This window comes from Chelonia mydas, chromosome 6 (genome assembly GCF_015237465.2).
Source record: "Chelonia mydas isolate rCheMyd1 chromosome 6, rCheMyd1.pri.v2, whole genome shotgun sequence".
NCBI lineage: Eukaryota > Metazoa > Chordata > Testudines > Cheloniidae > Chelonia > Chelonia mydas.
The window spans coordinates 49308059-49328590 of NC_051246.2; the positions used below are offsets into that span (position 1 = coordinate 49308059).

General features: G+C 39.0%; 1 protein-coding gene across 10 annotated transcripts in view; it reads right to left on the minus strand.

The window, feature by feature from the left end:
* The window catches only part of NAV2 (neuron navigator 2), a 649830-nt gene that overhangs the window by 11271 nt on the left and 618027 nt on the right, over positions 1-20532 (minus strand). For 7 of the 10 annotated variants that reach the window (XM_043547852.1, XM_043547853.1, XM_037899955.2 and 4 more), the window contains 13 exons: positions 16833-16916; positions 15902-16013; positions 15064-15209; positions 12945-12953; positions 12382-12554; positions 8828-8981; positions 7266-7425; positions 6675-6775; positions 5224-5319; positions 4650-4818; positions 1974-2209; positions 796-950; positions 197-268 (listed from right to left, as the gene is read on the minus strand). In XM_043547852.1, coding sequence (XP_043403787.1) covers positions 197-268; positions 796-950; positions 1974-2209; positions 4650-4818; positions 5224-5319; positions 6675-6775; positions 7266-7425; positions 8828-8981; positions 12382-12554; positions 12945-12953; positions 15064-15209; positions 15902-16013; positions 16833-16916 — 1667 coding nt within the window. The remainder of the gene's footprint in view (positions 1-196; positions 269-795; positions 951-1973; positions 2210-4649; positions 4819-5223; positions 5320-6674; positions 6776-7265; positions 7426-8827; positions 8982-12381; positions 12555-12944; positions 12954-15063; positions 15210-15901; positions 16014-16832; positions 16917-20532) is intronic. The other 3 variants (XM_043547851.1, XM_043547848.1, XM_007067935.4) reach the window with 1 other exon arrangement.

Consider the following 20532-nt stretch of genomic DNA (forward strand, 5'->3'; position numbering starts at 1 on the left):
ACTGCTGGGATGATTTAGTCGGTGTTGGACTAGATGACCTCCTGCGGTCTCTTCCAACCCTAATCTTCTATGATTTTATGACAGGTTAGATCCGGAATGGATTTTGTTCATCCTATCTAACTGATATTCTCTTTACATTCTCAGCTAACCAGTATAACCATAACCATCAGGTAATTTGGCAACTTACATACAGTACCTGAAATTGTGGTGTAGTTGAAGGTTAGGTGTTGAGGATGTGGCCTGGTTCATTGTGCCAATAATGTAAGGACTATGAGAAAACATTGAACAAATCAGTATTTGTAAACTCATTTCTAGGCAATAATTAAAACACATTTAATAAGTAACTTCAAATTAAGACCTTTACAACCTTAATATTCAGCTAGGTTTACTCTAGCCCCTACTCTACCAGTGCAGTTTATCTGCAGGTACAAATAATTACACTCACATTTTTGTGCCTGCAATGAATTGTGGGTGCAAAACTAACACCTCAAAATATAGAGGCCTTCACTGAAAACTGGGTTATTAATATTCAAGGGCTATTGTGTGTGATGAATACAATTTACCCAAATACTTTACTACATTTTTATTACATATATACACACACACAATTTTTTTTTAACAGTCCTATGCAACTAGACTCTGCTGACTGAATCAGTTCTAGCCATCTCCGATCATAGTATCAAAAATAATCTGATAAATGTTGTCTAGAATTCATTTTATTGATCAGGGTATAAGTCTGACTCTGTGGAAGGATCTCTTTCAGGGGTTTGAAGTGTGGGTCTAATATCCCATTACCATTTATGGTACTTGCAGTTCAGAAGCCCATTGAAGATCTCGCCTAGGGAGCTAACATGATGCAAATTGTCCAGAATGACGACAAGAGGCATATCCACAGCATTATTTTCGCTATTACATTGGTCAGCAAGGTTAGACAAGTATTGGCGCAGTTCCTGCAAAGAATATGTAGAAAAGGAAGCTGGTTTTCATATTATTCCTTGGATACCCAGTTAACAGAGAAAAAAGATTTGCTATTTGGCTGTTGGATTCAATTCTAGAAATGCTCCTGATAACGAATATAACATAGCCGGCTTTGCTTTAGTCACAAGAGGTCAGATTGTTCCAAGTGGAGTAATCATATGACTTCTACTTTTAACTTTTGTTTTAATCCAAATACTTTCGGGTGTTACAGACTCAAAGATGTACCAGGAGTCCTGTTTGGGAAGCCTATTTGGGAATTCCAAGGGGCCATGGTCTGCCTTTTTGCTAAAGCACCTTGTGCTACACTGTTCTAGCCATGCTGCCCAGAGCTCTGAGATGTTTTAAGAACTTCCTCATATCTCAGTATATTGGGTAAGCAGGTGAGAAAGTTGCAGAAGGAGCAGTGCACCTTAGCTGCCCATGCTTGCCATGTTTGATCATGTTCTTGCCATTGTGTTAATCTCTAACTACAAATGAGCCCGGCCATGATGCTCATTTGCGGAGGCAGAAGTTAGATGGCTTGGACGGTGGCATGACAGAAGGAGGAGTTCAGTGCCACTGCCGAACATTTGGGTGAGATTGCTCTCATCATCTCTAACATGTGCATTAAACAGGATGCCCCAAACTATAACAGTTGCTAGTGACCACACTTTCCAGCACTTTGCTCCAAAGAACTCCCTACTCCACCTGAGGCCAGCACATACATAGCTTGGCAGGACAGCTTTGTTTTCTTACCTACAAACCTACAAACCAGAGGTATACACAGAAAAACGCTGCTGCTATTATTTGTAGCCACATAGCTACTCGAGCTTTTAGGTTAATACAATGTAGAGGTGAATTATATTGTTACCTTTTTTTTCAAAGCGCCCACTAGCTCCCACTAAGGTTTGACATCACAGTAGCCTACCGATATTTTCTTAAAGTTTAGCAGCTGAGTCCCTCATTTCTGGCACATAGTAGTAGTGTTTCTATAAAGATACCTTCCATCTCCTCACCTTACTGGACTTATGATCCACGTTGAAGGTTGCAATAACTCCATCAGCCAGCTCTCTTCCCTCTTTAAGTACCATAAACTCAGACAGACGATTTGCTAGGTATGTTTTACCAGTGCCACTTGGCCCAGACAAGATAATCCGTCTATGTTCCATTAAGAGAGAGACATATCGCTGCAGTATAGGCTTTGGAATCAGCGACTCAAACACCAGACAGTCCAAACTGTTCTCACAGATACCTGCATTTAGAAAATCATCGTCATTCAGGGGATCCACACCTTGCTAAAGTTGCTAAAAAAAATTTTTTTTTTAGCGCGTTTTTAAACTTCTCTCTCAGTAGCAAAAATATCATTTCCCATTGAGGAAAATGTATGTATTTCAACTGCCAAGTTTAGACTAAATTAGAGCTAAAGGGTAAAAGAAAGCACTGATCTAAAATAGAAAATGTGATTGTGTGTGACCCTGTGGCCAATTATACCAGGAAACCCCCCAAAAGCTTCACTCAGAAGTTGCAGACTCCACCCACACCAATCATAAGCAGAACCTTCCCGACCCCAGATGAAGACTCCTTTTTACACTATAGCATCTCTCATGGCAGAGAAGAGTCATGAATCAGTTAGTTATATTGAATGCAAAGTGTCTTTACCGGGACCTCTCGAGCTCCCAGACTAGCCAACACAGGCTACGCTGCCTAAGTCCTGCCCTGGACAAATGGTCATAGATATAATTACTGGTTAAACTATATGCCCATGAGCCATCTCCATTCTTTGGATTTCCTCCACCATGGAGCAGTGAAAGTTTATTTCGTCTATCAAGAACTGCTGGGTAAAGCCTGGCTTCCAGTTCTATTGTAGACAAATCTATTCACAGGCCATTTCACTGTCAAGTACAGTCACAGAAATAGATACATTTACCCAGAATTTAGCCATTTATTTTTGCTCTGCAAAACGAAACAAACCTATCTATCATCAAGTCCCCCTGCCTTCACCAAACATCCAAACCATTTGCAATTAAACTCCTTCTGTGTAGTATGATAGACACAGCTTCAGGCATAAAAATTTCCATAGAGGAGCATTTGTGCAATGTCAGCAGTCACTTTAGGCAGAACTGGCTCAGGGCAAGCACACAAAGCTTAAAAATAAACTGAAGGAAGGGAATGTTAGCACATCAACGGCTGACAGAATCATTAGCACCTGACTGATTACTTACAAAATCAAACATTTCTATGCACAGATCTATATCTGGAAGGCATAATGAATTACTGGCTTCCCACAAATTGATTAAAATAGAATTTTTAAAATAAAAACAGAAGTATATCTTAAATGAGTCTACAAAGCACAAGTAAAGCTATTACAAGCTGAATATATAACTTATTTAGTATGACAAGTTCTCAAGCAACATTTTCATTCTTCTAAAATCCCCACAGTACAACTTGAATGTCTTGGTTCTTGGATAAACCTGAATAAACTGAAATGTTTCAGTATGTTTCAGTATTTTTGTGATTATGTTTTTCCTACTTTACAGCTAACATTAACACTAAGGTCTTGTCTACTGTGTGTGGGATGATATGCTTCACGGGCATGTGACTTCTAAAGTGCACTAATGTGTAAAACACAAAACTTCTTTATCATATATGGTGGATTTTGTGTAGTTATGAGGTGAGAGAAGAAGCACACTATTCCCTTAAAGTTTTGGTTTTAATGCCACAGTGGAAAAAATGCATTTTTGTTGCACATATTAACAGCTTACTTTTGGATAAACACAATGAAAATATGGTTCTCTTGCTTTCCTACAATAGCTTAAGTCAGTAGTACTTCACATGTAGTGTTTCAAACAGTACTATATTCAAGCGGACTTCAGAACTTTTAGTGCACACCAGCGCTAAATTACACAGGTGAGGCTGTGGTGGTAACTTAATGGTACTGCTGCTGTGTAGGGCCATGAAAGAAAAACTGATTTCATTCCTGCTCCCTCTTTTTCATAACAGCAAGCCTGTTCAGTCCTTTATATGGTAGGAAGAGAACATTTTCTCTTGCTTAACAGCACCTCTGGTTGATTAAATGAGCAGCACTGTCAGCCAATAAAGGAACTCCCATACGGTCCACCTCAGCTGGAAGGAAGTTGATTATAGCACAGATCTGAAGACAGGGAGGGGACAGAATGAGTCGCCAAAAGAAATATAACAGATTCCCCCTCCCCCACAAGCGCGTTAAAGAAAGAAGGAAGGAAAGAACAAACGCAACAGAGTTCAAACCATGAATCCTGGGATCTTTTCTTGGTTCTGCCTGTAACCCAATGAGGGACCTTTATTGAAGCCGATGGGCCCTGTGGGAGAATGGTGCTAATCAACAGGAGTAAGGGTATCAGAGTCTGGCCCAAGGTGCATTCCAAATCCAGGATGAAATCTGCTACAAGTGCAATTATTATTACTACTATTACAGGACTAAGAAGATACACTGATACTGAATTTGGGTACAGGCCCAATGTCCTAAAACTCTTCAGCCTCTACTGCTTACATTAACAAATGTCACTAAAGAAGTAAGGTACAGGTGCGCTAAAGCGAGAGACAGGGAAAAAGAAATGTAATAAAACTTTTCCGATTCTCCGGGCTTCCTAAAACTATAGGCGTTATCAGATATAATTACTGAGAACTACAATGGCAGTATCAAGTATAATTACCTTTGATAGTAACTGAGATGGTGTTGTTTTCGCCAACCAGATAGCCACAGGGCAGCAGCTCAGGTGTCTCGGCACTATTTGTGCGTTTGATTTCTCCAATGTTGTATCCCAAAACACTGTCTGAATTCAGTCCTAGCTGACTCACTGGATCCACATGAATGATATATTCCTGGGGTGAAAAAATAACTTCTAAAATCTACTTGCCCTGAAGATTCTATATCACAGTAACACCACACACCACCACCACTTATGTAATGTAGTGCTATACAAACATTATCTAATTAATCCTCACAGCATCCCTGTGAAGTAGGATGGTAACTGTTATCTCTACTTTACGAACAGGAAGTTGAGGTAGAAAGAGGTTAATTGAATTGCCCAAAGTCACACAGCATGTCTCTCTGAGCCAAGATTAGAATTCAGTGCTCCCTGGAGCCAAGTTCACATTCAGACCAATATGCAAATCTGAGCCTCCCTGGAGGTCCACAAGGTATTGTAGTTAGATGTACTGCTAACTATGAAAACATTTATTACTTAGTGGGAAGATTCAAATACACAGTAAATTGTCACTGTTTACCTTAAATAACCGTCTAACAACCCCGTCCAGTACATCCCATTTTGTCTTGCCACTGACTCCAATGCAGCCAATGAGGAAGAGGCGGGGCCTGGAATCCTAATGCATACAAACGTATTAATTTAAGTGAAAAGAAAACTAATGATATGAGACTGTCCAAAGTAAATGATTTGTTTAAAATCCCGGTTTGTCTCTACCACAACTGGTCTCTACTTTATACCAACATATGGTAAATTTTGAAAACCATACAAAAATCCTCTCTCTATTCTACTGAATAGTCATTGCATTGTTAAATGCACAATTAAAATAATGGTTATTAATGTAGAGGGCACTTAAAATTCAATCCACCAGAAGTTTTAAATATCAGAAAATAGAGCTTAGCAAGAAGAAGAAAATTATAGCCATTATAATCAGAAACTGAGATTGTGGTACCACATTTATTTTCTCAATAACTTCCAGATCAAATATGCTCAATTTGCAAGTGAAAAAAGTTTTCCCCTCTCCATTTCAGAAAACTCCACCAGGGACCTGAAAATCAAGTTAGATTTTTTGTATCTCTTGGCAATAAACATTATACTAAGAGAATTTAGCTGATAATTTTGTTCATGATTGTCTAAGGGAAAACAGAAAGAACAGAAACCAAAAACATTTTTTGCAACAACTGCATGGGATCTGCACTGCTAACAGAATTAAAAATAGTTGTAGTCATTAAAGACAACAGATATTACACTATGGGTCTTGGAGTCATAAGGATACCATTTCTATTTAATTACTTTTCTGACCATAAACACAGGTCTAGTCAAATAGAATTAAACAAATCATTTTTATAGTTAATTTGCTTATACAAATTGGTGGATTCATTTCTCCACAGAATTTATTCACGTACATTTGGCATGTAATGGAAAGCAGATCTGAGTGACACAAATTATTCCTCAAATAGGTGTATATTAAGGAACAACTACACAATGATTTGGTTTGATTGGTGCTCTGTAAATGCAATTTAGCAGATTTACACATGCACCACAAGTTTATTAAACCGACTGCAAGGCACAATAATTGAAATGTGTTTGTTGTTTAATCAGTTTAAAATTAACCAGGTGTGTTTGGAGGTCAGGGGATACGGGTGTTTAAGCCTGGAATAGTTTCAAAATTTGACCCTGATTTAAATTTAGACAATTTGGGCTGGAATGACAAACTTTGGGTCTCCGCAGACTGGATCCATAGTTTTGCTGCGAAGCAGGTCACTCTTCTTACTGCCTATCTCAACAGAATGATTTGAATGCTAAATTAGTATGAGAACTGGAGAACTACTAAAATAATTTTAAAATGTTTGCCAAAAAAAATGCAAAACAGATTCCAAGGAGTAAAGACATGAGTTCAGGATCAAGCCCCAACCCAGTTACATTTCAAAGCTGAGGACAGGGTGTACAGGCCTAATATAGAATGGAACTCACCTCCTTCCATTTAATTTCATCCTGAAAGTTAACAACTATTTTAACATGCCTGCCTCCTTCCTTCCGGGCACAGCCATCACCGGGGTCATCTAACAGCATGTCTATGAATGGCAAACATCAACAGTCTCTTAGTTTTACAATGACAACAATGAAGAGCCTTACACCAATATTTTTGTTACACTGGGACAGAACACAGCTTAGTCCTCACATGCATAGAGGCATAACATGAGAATATTGTTACTGACATCCCTGCCAAATCTGCAGATGATTCTCAAAAAGGGAAAGTCACAGAAAATTACCACTGTCAGTTACCCCATATTTTCCTTCCTACAAAATATCATGCTGGCAAATGTACACAATTAAATGGCTCTGAACATGATTCTGTGTAGCTGAGGTCATAATTGGAAAGCTAGATTTTAGGGTGTAGCAGAACGATGACGACATTCTAATAGAAGGGTTTATCCCAGTGGCTGACACATATCCACACCATAGTCATTAATAATCCTTACTCTTTTGTTTCTCATGGCTAACCAAAGTGAACGTTCCAACTACAGGATAAAACTTGCCCATTGCCTTTCACCGGATGCTCACCGAGGCTGGTAGACTCTGTGAGGCTCAGGCTGTGCTGAGACAGACCCATGGACTGTCTTGGCGAGGATGAAATGGAAACTTGAGACTGAGCCCTGCTACAGCTGCCATGGTTTTCAGACTTCAACCGGTCATTTTCTGCTTTTAACTTCTCAATCTCGCTCTTGAAAAGAAAAGTGAGTAGACAAGAGGCACATGCTACCTCAATTCATTTATGAGTGGCTGCAAGTATACATTTCAAGAAACTACCTAAAGTACCTAAAGAATAAACGCCAGGTGTTTAATAAGATGCACTTTTCAAAATCCCTTTGAAAAACCTGCATATTAAGAAATCTAAGGGGCACACACTTTGTAGTGACTGTAGGCCAAGTGCATGCGAACACCAGGGGCTCCTTGGGTTCCTCCCTTCTATCCCACAAGCTCCTGGTGTACCATCCTCCCATCCACCTATATTTCTGGGATTCCCTGAAATCTCTCTCCCTGCCAAGGGTTGTGTGTGCCTCCCCGTTTCCCCTCCTTTCATTCCTGGGTTCCCCATTCTCTCTTTTCAAGGCAGAGGCTCAGTGTATGTCCCAATTCCCCCATCCACCTGTACCAAGGTTCTTCAATATCCCCTTCCTGCCAGAGGTTCTTGTACCCCCTTTCACTCTATTGCAATTCTCCCACATGCTGGGGGCTTTGTGTACACCCCTATATCCCCCCATGCTAGAGGCTCTGTCTGCATTCACCCCTCTACCATACCAGGATCCTGCAATCTCCCCCACACCAGGGATTCTGTGTCTCCCCCATTTCCCATCTCCCATTTCAGGGTGCCCCAATCTCCCCTACACCAGGGGCTGTGTGCCCCCCCCCCCCCCCCCCCCGTTCTAGGGGTCCTCCCCCTACTCCTCCCTCCAATTCCACATCCTCCTCACCATGTCAGGGTCTGTGTACATGTTCCCATTTTCCCTTGTCCCCTCCATTTCTCTCTAGCCCTACCACCCTAGTTGGCCAAGCTTGCAAAGGCCTCACACTCAACTCAGAAATACTGTCCCTCATCTCCTTTTTTTGAAGTTTCAGTGTTCCCCCAAATCAACAGCATTCTGGCCACTGATGTCTAGAATATTCTCTGAAATGTTTGAATTGATTGGATGGAGCATTCAAACATTATTGTGTTACATACAGACAGAAAGAGAAATGCTGTTAAGTGTCGGGCTTTTAAAAGTTTGTCCAATGAAAATCCTTAACATTCTGATAAGAGTTTCCCAAGGCACACTACAAGTCACTTCACCACCCCCACTGACATGCAGTAACCCCTGGGTAGAGCCTGGCAACTGTCTAAGTGACCACTGGTGGTGGATGAAGTGATTTCTTTAGATAAGTAGCTGTAAAATTGAAAGTGTAATACCAGAGGCGTGGGTTGCCATGTCTACATTGGTGAGAAGAGCCCTGGGACCTTCAATCGCCATGAGGCATCACTGGACCTTGATTTTATACATCCTCTGAAATTATGTAGTGTGGTGGACTGTTAGTCCTTAACAGATAAAAGCAAATTTTAATTTTGGGGGGTTTTGTTCCATTCCTACCTGCATCCTGTTCATAGCCTCCCGAAGCTGGTCTAGCTGGTGGGCAGAGCTAAGGGCCTCCAGACGAATATCAGTCAGTTTCATCTCTTTGTCTCTCAGCTCGTTCCGTAACTGCATGACTGTTTCAGCTTCACTGTCAGTACATTCAGAAATACTGGGAAAGGTTGTAAAACAGTCACTTAACCAGAGAGCTTGGGAGCATGACTTTCAAATGCTGTTTCAGAGTATTTAATTAACAAAGCAAAAACAATTTTCCCTGATTCAGCAAGATGTGCTTGATGGACAAAAATCCATTGCTGCTTACAGCACCAATGATGACATAGATAACGTTCAACATAGAAGTTTTTGCCCCACTTTCTCCTCAATTCTAAAATACTGATATAAAATTCTTGCAAAATTTCTCCCCATTTTCTCTCTAGTTATCTATGTCTGTTTTATTATCCCTTGAGATTTTTCTCATCTAATTATCTGATATGAACATTAAATCTCCTCACATGTTGCCCTTTTCTCCAATTCTTGAATACTGATTGATATAAAATCCTTGCAAATTTTGCTAATTTTCTCTCTAATCATCATATATGGATATAAAATACACTCAAATTTTACCGCTTTATATGTATCAACTACGGCTATAAAATCCCTCAAACTTTTCCACTTTCCTCTAATTTATGACAATGGATCTCATATTCGTACCCTTTTCTTTTTAATCACTGAACACTAATATCAAGTTTCAGATTTCACCATTTCTCATGTAATTACCAAGTACTGATTTGAAAAAAATCCTCTCAGGTTTGCAGGCGTTCCCCATGTATTTTAAATGCTGCCCCCCCCTCTTTTGGAGTGAACCCGTTGCCCTGAGTCATTCTCCACTGGAGGTACCAGGGGGGTTAAATTCCCTCCCCCAGCTTCCCCTAATCAGGCCCATGGGCCCATCCATTGATCTGTTGACCTTTATGTTGATAAACTGGAGAGGGTTCACAAGAATCATTCAAGGATTAGAAAACATGCCTTACAGTGAGACTCAAAAAGCTCAACCTATTTAGCTTAAGAAAGAGGTTAAAGGGGATGACTTGATTACAGTTTATAAATACCTATACAGGGAACAAATATTTAATAATGGACCCTTCAGTCTAGCAGAGAAAGGTATAAACAACCCAATGGCCGGAAGTGGAAGCTAGACAAATTCAGACTGGAAATATGGCATAAATTTTTAGCAGTGAAAGTAATTAACCATTGGAACAATTTACCAGGTGTCGTGGTGGATTCTGCATCATTGACTATTTTAAAATCAAGATTAAATGTTTTTTTTAAAAGAGATGTGCTAGAAATTATTTTGGGGAAGTTGTATGGCCTGTGTTACACAGGAGGTCAGACTAGATGATCTAATGGTCCCTTCTGGCCTTGGAATCTATGACTATGAACCTATGACTCTGAAACATCAGAAACTAGCTTTACGAGCACAGGAATTATGCTTTGAGGGTAATAAAATTAGTACATGAAACTAAATTCTGGCCGTTACCTATCCTTGGACAACATTAGTATTTCTTTCAAAGTAGTCATCATGCAGGAAATCTTTTAAATGCAAAAAATCCAAATAAATTAAGGAAGTACAGAGAGTAGCAGCAGTCACTTGGAGATTGATGAGTTTACAGAAAGATTTAAAGCTCAACAGGTGTGCACAGCTGGGCTTCCCTGAATGATTCTGGAGGGCTTTGGAACCCTACCTATTCAGACATGATAAATTCCTTCTTGCTTTAAACCACTCATGCTTAAAAGTTTATTTTGATGGCATTTTTGTTGTTCTCCCCCAGAACTCTGGGTGAACAGCCTTTCAGCACATACATTTTCTGGAAGATTGCCCTGCTGCCTCTTCATTCTGCTGGCCCCTCTCTTTCTCTGCCTGAGCCTTGTACTCAGTGTAAAGCGATTAAGCAGATTGAAGCTGATGTTCAGGTGCAGGAGTTTGTACATAGGAAGATCAGCACCAGAGCTGTATGCTTTCAGCGAGGTTTCAGTTTAAAATGTCTCTGCCTAAATCCCTAAGTAAATGAGCAAAGTTTTTCCTTCCATCAGAAAACAAATAAACCAAAACATGTACACCTCACTCATACTGGTGCCCTGCTTGAAGCCCTCCCCACAGATGAAGTATTTGACCTTTCCTCAATTCATCTCCAGCCCATTGGCTCTCCAGCTACTTGTCAAGACTAGCCATATTCACAGAGTATTTTGATTGATGACAGATAGAATCAATTTCAACATTAAAAGCTGGCTTTAAGCTTTGACTATTCCATAGTATTATGGGCTGAGGTTGCTTGAAAGTGATGATATTGCAATTAAGCAGTAGAAGAACTGTGACCTTTACATGTGGTGGGGGGATTATTTCATGCTAACTACATCTTATTGCTATTGTTCTCTTGAATCATACCTCCTTACATAGAAACAAATGATGGGAAACTTGAAGTTTGGATACTATTCAAATGTATTTGATCTGAAATCAATATGGAAGTCTCATGAGACAGGATCTCTTACAATATTTTCAATGCTTCTTGATTTCAGCTAGGTGGCATCTCTATTTCTACTGATCCAAATCAAAGTGAAGAAGTTACTGATGTACTATAATTATAAAACAGCTTTATAAGGTTCTCTCAGCACTTTATAAACATTAATTTATCCTCAAAACACCTCTCTGAGGGAGGTACCATTAACCTCATTTTACAAATTGTCAAACTGAAGCAGAGAGAGATTATGTGGTTTGCCCAAGGTCACGTAGCGAGTCAAATGACAGAGTGGAGAATTGGGCTTTTGGCATAAATGTTTGAAACAATTCTTATCGTTACTTGAACTAGTTCGACCACTCTGAAATTAAACTCTTCTCTGAAGTTTATAGTAACATGTGTTGTCTTTACTTAAAATAAAATATGAAATCCCAGATGCCAACCTGTGCTGGAACAGCTGATAGCACAAGGAGAAGTTTCAATTAGTTCTGCAGTCCAAGATCACTGTGGTTGCAATTACTTCCCTTACATGGTGAAAATATTGAATTACTCTGTAGAAGAGAGTTGATGTCTTTTGGCTTCACAGAGTATTATGGTTAAGATGCAGGATTGGGACTCAAGATATATGTTCCCAGCTCAGCCACAGACTTCCTGTGACTCTCCTGGCAAGTCATCTAATCTCTCTGTACTCCTGCTGTAAAACAGGGATAATAATACTACTACTTCCTTTCTTCCACCTTTGGTTTATCTTATTTACTTAGACTGTGAAATCTTCAGGGCAGACATTAGGTGAAATCCTGGCTTCATTGAAGTCAGTGGGAAAACACTGAGTTCGGAATTTCAACCAGAACTGTGTTTTGTGTGTATGTATGTCAAAATGGGGCTCCGATTTCATCTTGGGGTAATATCACTAAATAATATATGGCACTCCTCATTCCATTAGCTAATCCAGTCCTATTTCTCTGTCAATGCAGGACTGCTCCTTACAGTACATTTCCTACGGTTACATTTCCAAACCACTCATTTTAAAAGACTTTAAAAAATAAAAATGCCACTTACAGAGAATTGGAATGAGAAGCTCTTAGCAACGGGGTAGAAACAGTTGAGCCATTGTGTGGTAGCTTTGGTGACGAAGGTAAAGAAGAATCAGTCATCTCTTCAATATCTGAATGAGAAGATGCTGACTTGGGGGATTTCTTTTTACCAAATGCTTGCTTGAAGGAGCTGCGTAACTGAAACAACAAAACCATAACAGTAGAGACATCATAAAGAATGCATCTAAGCAATAAATTAAGTCACAAAGTACAAACTCTAGCATGCAAATCTTTCCAACAAAATGGCAACAAATACTTCACATTAATCTTAGCCATTTTATAAGATTAATAAGGGAATCTAGAATAAGCTCTTGAAAGAGCTGGATGTTGATGCCTCCTGTTTTTAGGGTGTCTCCCTCACAACAAATACTGAATTCCATTTAGCACAAGAAACTTTGTAACAATGTTATTACAACTTGCAGTTATAAAGCAACATGGCTCAGACAAGGTTATTGATGCTGATGGGGTTAGTCATGTAAATGGATGGGTTAGCTTTGTATTTTATAGTTTAAAGTAGGTCTTCCTTACCTCATTGACCTGCCAGAGGAAGCGCAAGCAAAAGGGAAGGGGAAAGGAAAAAAGACAAGTTTTAACAGAGAAAGCCAGTGATGGGGAAAGCTTTGGATTTCTCAGACAAACATGACCAATAAACAACAAACACACCAGAAATAATTTTAAACAGGAATCAGAGTACATGGAACTATATTATCTAAAAATGGGAACCTTCAAACACATGGTCATTTCACATCACATGAGGGATGGCACACAGATCTGAATCTCAACACTGCCTGAATCTTATTTTCTCCATGGCTAGTAATCTCTTAACTGAGTTGCTGAGGCACTGGTACATCGTGTCTTCCTTCAAGGGATAAATATTTCATCAGGTTAAAATATTCAGCCTTCTCTACTATCTGCAACTTGTAAGTCTTTTGAATGGGACTCCCACTTACAAAATGACTGAAAAATTAAGCATGATGATGACTAAACTGGTAGGTCCCTGTGATCTCAGTTCATTACAAAAGTGTAACTCACATGTTTTATAGGTGAATAAGATTTTTTTAAATTGCACTAAGTTTTCAGTGGCAACATGTCTCTGAAGTACTTTTATTTTAGCCTGAAGGTAATGTTTCACTATGTAATTAGACATTCTGAGTTTAGAAAAGATCTCACAAATATCTGTGAAATAAGCATTCTACATTCACTGGGTGCAACTTATATCCAGTTTATAAATAAAGAATTAATTTTATATCCATTCTTCATTCTGCTATAATGTGGTCCTTTGATGAAATCAAGATGCTATTTCCTCTGTTTACCCGAACTGCACTAAGACCCTATATATTCATCTTTTTCACAATAAATAAATGTCCCCTAATCCACACTAAGAATAGTGGAATGACAAATGAGATATACAGCTTGGTGCTAGGATGAAATCTTCTAGACCATGGAAACATAAAACAACTAATAAAATAGGACTGAAAAGATATGATGAGGTATTGATCATGACTGAGGGATTACTGATCATATAGGATTAATCTAGCTGATGTGAAAAAGACTCATTAACTGTTTACAAGGAGGAGAGAAAATAAAGTCCATCTTGCCAGCAGAGTACCCCAACAAGTAACACACAAGACAGCACTGTGAGGATCTGGAGAAGCCACTGCTTTCATTGAATCCAAGGTTTTGGACAATGCGGGGAGGGGAGAGAAAGTGTTATGGTTAAAATATAGAAGTGAAACCACTGGGATAGAAAAGATACATTAAAATGAGAGTCTGTTCAAGTAAAATGTTGCAGTCTCATGGCACAAAGGGAGTTTCATACATAACCGTAACAGGATCACCGATAATTTCAGAATAAATGTTCACAAGAGCAAACTATAACATTTTGTAGCAACATATTTATAATTTCAGTGTGCTAAGGATCCAGGAACATTTACATTGAGTGGGAAGGAGGGTGTGGACTGCTTTACTGACTATATTACAAGAACTAAGTATTTTAGTCCAAACTAAAATAAAGCTAAAGTTACTACAGCAGCAATGGTCTAATTAAAAATGGAGTTTAATACTGTGTACCTTTCCTCCAGTGCATGGTACCTTGTATAGAACACATGATGAGCAAATAAAGAGAAGTGGAAAGTGAAAGATGATTATTTTGAAACCTTTTGGAAGAAACTTCTATCACAAAAGAATTTTAAAAATGGATTTATTTGATTTAAAAATTTCATTCAGAACACAGCCCAAGTTAAAATGGAATGAATGGACTCAGAAGAGGAAAGCAATATGAGCTAAGAGGCTTAATCTTCCTTCATTGTGAATTTGTTTCATTTACTTGGATTTTTCTCTAATGTTTTACACTAATAGACTAGACAATGTATGTCTCTTAGCCAGGATTAGTCTTTGAGAGCTATTGCAACTACAGATTTTATGACTGGCCTTTTGGCTAGTGAACGTAAAATTCTTTTCCATGCAGAGGGCCAGCACAAACATAGGCATCACTTAAGATTCACTTAGGTCTTCAAAATAGGGCTTAGGTGTAATTTAAGTGGTCCATAGTCCTTGTGTTGACCTGATACACAAGGGAGAATTTCAACCTGGATGTTCATAGGACAATTTTATATCCGTTTCACACAGTCTCCTGAAGAACACTCACCCAGTTTTTCCTCTTCTTTTTCTTTGAATCACTCTCTACGTTGCTTCCCACACTGGAGTGACTAGTAGCACTGTTAATACTAGAGACACTATCTGAAGAGTGTTGCCTTCTGATTCGCAGGTCAGCAGGTTGGGCAGTCCCAGTACCTGAATGTTAACAGCGATATAGTCAAATTTACTGGAGACATTTCAATATCTCCACTGGTCACTCATCCTGGCAAAAATGCTTTAGGAATTAAGTGCATTTAGAATCATTTGCACAAAATGATGGCATTGCATAGTTCACAGCAATATTCCTTGTTTCTCATGGCACAATTAATATTTCACATATGAGCCTGCAAACCTTTCCCCATGCAAATAGTCCCAGTTTAAGTCAGTGAGACAAGTAATGTGAAGGAGACTTTGCAGGATCAGACCCTTGCTTTGCACTGGAAATTAATTTTTTTTTTTTAAAGAATCAGGTAATTACTTAGAGATCCACAACTCTCAGAAGGAGGATTCTATTCCTTTATTGTGCTGCTGTGAGAATTCTGAAATGCTTACAGTGAATTTGAGCAATACAGCAACTACAGATAGCAAAGTTTTATTAAACTGTTTATTAGACAGCACAGGAGGGTCTGATAACAGTTTATTTAAATAGAAGGTACCAACAAAAATCATAGGGCTCTACTGAGATATAAATGTATACATCTCCATGTTACATCAAAGCAGAAGCAAATACAGTTGATGATATATACAAAGCCAGTCTCTGGGCAAGGTAAATTGCATCAGATATTACCAAGAGGACAAATGTCTCAGGAGTGCTACACTGCTGTTAAAAGTAGAGTTTGCCTCTTTACCTTTGCAAGTGAGTTCAGGTGTGTTAATTACTCCATTAATGGCAGCTTGGGCAGCAGCGTTCTGCTTTTTCAGGAGTTCAATGGTTCTCCTTAACTCATTCAGTTCGGAATCCTGAAATGAAAAAGAAACCAATGAGATGTCCATACATTTAGATTCCATGTAACTGTTCCCAGGGAGCCTTCTTTCAATCTGGGTTTAGGTACTTGGTGAATGGTCTGGGGTGCATGAGAAATGTGCCAAGGCTTGGTGTATACTGCACGATTGACTAGGCCTTGAAAGCACTACTTTTTAGGGGTTCAGATATTGTCATTCCACAATGTAGAGAAATTATTGTGCATTAAAGTAGCACTAAACATTGGTGATTGTACATAGTGCAGTAATTTTTAATAGTGTTTTTACTGGATGTATGCATGTATGTGTTGGGAAGAAGACACACTGTAATAAAAAGCAATAATTAGCCTCTCTTTTGTTCCAAGCAACTTACAGTCATTATCTAATCAGTCCTCAAAACACCCCTGTGAGGTAAGCAAGCAGAAAGATTGTGATTTGCCCAAGGCTACAAAGGGAGTCACAGTGTCAGAGCTGAAATAGAACTTAGGAAAGATCCAGGTTCCCATTCTTGTGCTGTTATCCCACGAATCACATGCACATTTCTATTTTAAAATACAAATGAAAGGATTATCCTCTTTCACAAGACCATAAGAATGGCCATACTGGGTCAGATCAATGGTCCATCTAGCCCAGTATCCTGTCTTTGGACAGTGGCCAGCTCCAGATGAACAGAACAGGGCAACTTACCGAGTTTGTAAGACAGGTTTCATAAAAACACCACTACTGTGAATTAATTTTTAAAAATCACTTGGTCCTCCTCCCCACTGGGATGTGTGCATCTACATGTACGCATACAGAACAAATGTTTCTCAAACTTGCCTTTTGTTCTGCTGTCATAGTCAGACTCTGCAGTCGAATGGTCATGTTTCCAAGGCTCTGCTCAAACGCTGCCACAAGGTGAGCCTGAAAATTAAATGACATTGTAGGATGAATACTGTTCTCTCCACCAAATAAAAGAGTGTGCTTATCTAAGTATTTAAGAAACGTTGTATGGCGTCTTCCAGTGCTTGTTAACTAGATACCACAAAGAGAAATAGAGAGGTTAGAGTAGGCTTGGCAAAATAAGAACACCTCTTGCCAAATCTGTTTACTACCAAAACTTCTAGGAGTGACTCATGTGTGGGAGAGTCAGCAATGCCAGAAGGTAACAATTTTGAAAATCCTCAAGCTTTGGGACATAAACCAACCTCTGATTACCGGAGGTTAGCAGGAACCCTTCCTGCGGTGCAGATTATCCCACAATTGCCAACTGCAGTGTTTCTTCCTCCGGAGCAGTTGATACTGGTCATTGCTGGAGACAGGATACTAAACTAGAAGGATCATTAGACTGATCTGGCATGACAGTACTTAGGTTTCCTAAAGACATATTGCTTACAGGAAAGATTCTTTACAGTTCTCCCTGATTAATATTCTACATCAATTTTTCACTATGAGATCAGTGGACGGAGCAGGAATCTCAAACGGACAGATAGATCAGCAAATAATTGCAATCTGTTCTGGACTGGAGCTTTTATTTATTCTGAAAAGAAAATACAATCCTCCATATAGAGGATAACAGAGTGAGAACTGTTCTAGAGTAACTGCGAATAAAATGCCTTTGAGAAACACTGAGTCTCATAATAGGTTCAGTCCATTTTATGTATTTTTCATAGTAGTTTAAAGCTGCTTGGATTTCATTCTAACTGGGAAACTTTTATTCTGCTGCTTTGTTCAGCTGGAAGGAACTATTAGACCCAGTGTTGGAAATCTGAGAGACAACATCATTTAATTTTTTGGTTAGGAACATTTCAGGGACTAAATTTTGTCCTTTGAATATTAAGGAATAATACAAAAGCATTGTATTGTACCACCACAATCTCTATATAGATTAATAATTTTCAGTACCTTTGCACTTCTTACCAGAGATCATCAAAGCATTTTACAAACAGTAATCCTCATCCCAGGTAGTTAAGTATTACTATAGCCATTTCTCAGATGAGGAAACTGAGGCATAAAGAGGTTAAATGGTTTGTTCCAAGCCATAAAGCAAGTTTGTGACAGAGTGGGGAAGAAAACCCAGAAACCTTGACCCCCACTATCCCATTAGATGACAACATCTTGCTTTATTCATGAATTCTTTTACAAAAAGATAAAGACGCCACGGTGGCCATGATATGGTGAATTATTTTTGTTTATGGGTGGAAAAGGGAGAGTGAAAGATTAAAATAGGAGGAATAGGAAGGGTGTGAGTATATGTGCAGAGGGAAATAATCTCCAGGTCTCTGTCAATGACGTGGAAGTGCCCCCTATTATATAAACAATGGGATTAAATAATAAAGAAGTGGTTATATAAAAACAGTACATAACTGCAATGATGGAGCTCTAAAGGGCATATGATGATGCTCTGAAGGTGTAAACACCAATGCTGTCTCTATGAAATATCCCAAACTATATGTATTAATTCTGTGTCAGGTAAAATCAGAAACAGTAGCATCTTCCCTTTCCTGAATTGCCATTAAAAATCAGCTGGGAAATCAGCCAGTAGAGTGATTCAAAAATACCAGATACTCCTCAAAACATTTTAAATACTTCAGTTTCAAGATTTTAAAATAAGACCAAAATTTGCAGGTTTAATATATAGCAACAGTTTGCAAAGATGATATAACTTGATTTTAGTACGGCTTTTGACACACGATAGTCTCATATGCAAACTAGGGAAAGGTGGTTTAGATTAAATTACTATAAAGTAGGTGCAGAACTGGTTGACAAACCATATTCAAATATTCAAAGAGTAGTTATCAATGGTTTACTATCAAACTGGGAGGATGTATCTAGTAGGGTCCTGCAAGTATCTGTCCTGGGTCTGGTACAACTCAATATTTTCATTAGTGACTTGGATAATGCAGTGGAGAGTCTGCATATAAAATGTGAAAATGACAGCAAGATGGGAGGGGTTGCTAGCACTTTGGAGGACGGGATTAGAATTCAAAATGACTGTGACAAATTGGAGAATTGGTCTGAAATAAATGAGATGAAATTCAATAAAGACAAGTGAAAACTATCACACTTAGGAAGGAAAAATCAAATGCACAACCACAAAATGGGGAATAACTGGCTAAGCGTTAGTACTGCAGAAAAGGGGATCTGGGGGTTACAGTGGAATGAGAGTCAATAATATGATGCAGTTGCAAAAAAGACTAATACCACTGAGATATATTAGCAGAAGGGTCATATGCAATACACGGGTCTGATAGTCTACCCATGTGTTCATCCTTTTTACAAAACTATAATAGATTTTGTATGCATTGCAAGGTATCATTTGAAAACTCAAATCTGCTGAACAGTATTGTCCTGGTAAAATATGTGTGGCAACATTGTACGTAGAGTAATAAAATTCTACTGTAGAAGACATGTTCCAAGTCTGAGGAAACAACTTCAAACCAGTTCCCCAGAGACAAAAGACAAACTGATGTCTCAGCCAGGTCTCAACACAATCATATGGACTATCACCTGATTAAGCGGTCATTCTTTGGTAGGAAGAAAGGTGTGAGCGAGAAATTTACATCTTGGCAATGGAACAACTGGGGGTTCCCTTGTAAACAGACTGGCTGTTGCCTGAACCCCAGCTAGAGATGATTCTCAAAGTGGAGGAAAAAGATATATAAATGAGCAACACCTCTCTCCCCTTATCTCTACTCACATCATCGTCAACATTTGAAAGAGAATAAAAGCATGACTGAACTGGGCGAGGGGTCTTGACTGGGGAGGAATCCAGCCAGACTGCTATAAACATACGGTGAGAGAAACCTTTTTGCTTTGAATTCACTTAGCTTGATACATTAAGTATTAGTTATTTCTTTGTAACCAATTCTGACTTTTATGCCTCATTGCTTGTAATCACTTAAAATCTATCTTTCTGTAGTTAATAAACTTGTTTTATTGTTTTATCTATGCCAGTGTGTTGGGATTGAAGTCTTTAGGAAGCTTCATTTGAGATAACAAGGTTTGTGCATATCATTTTCTATTAATGAAGTGACTGACCTTATATAAGTTCGTATTGTCTAGGAAGGTACTGGGCAGTACAAGAGACGCATTTCTCGGGGAAAGTCTGGAACTTGGAATTTGCTGGTGTCACTCTTCAATATAATTCAAGAGTGGCTAGCTAACAGCACTCATAACTCAGCTAGGAGTCATTTACATGCTAGAGGCTGTGTGTGTGCGTGCGTGTGAGTGTGTGTGTGAGAGACAGCGAGAGAGCGCGCGAGCGCAGGCCAGGAGTGGTTGCTCTCACAGCAAAGCAGTGTAAAAGGCATCCCAGGTTGGAGAATTGAAGGGACACAGCTGTCCATCAATCCAGATTGTCACAATGGTAGGTAATACTTCCACATTACTCAGCTCTGGTGAGACCTCAGCTAAAGTATGGTTTCCAGTTTTGGGCCCTACACTTTAAGAAAGATGTTGACAAACTGGTGTGTGTCCAAAGAAGGGCAACAAAAATAAGATTTAGAAAACATGATGTAGGGGGAAGGGTTAAAAAAAA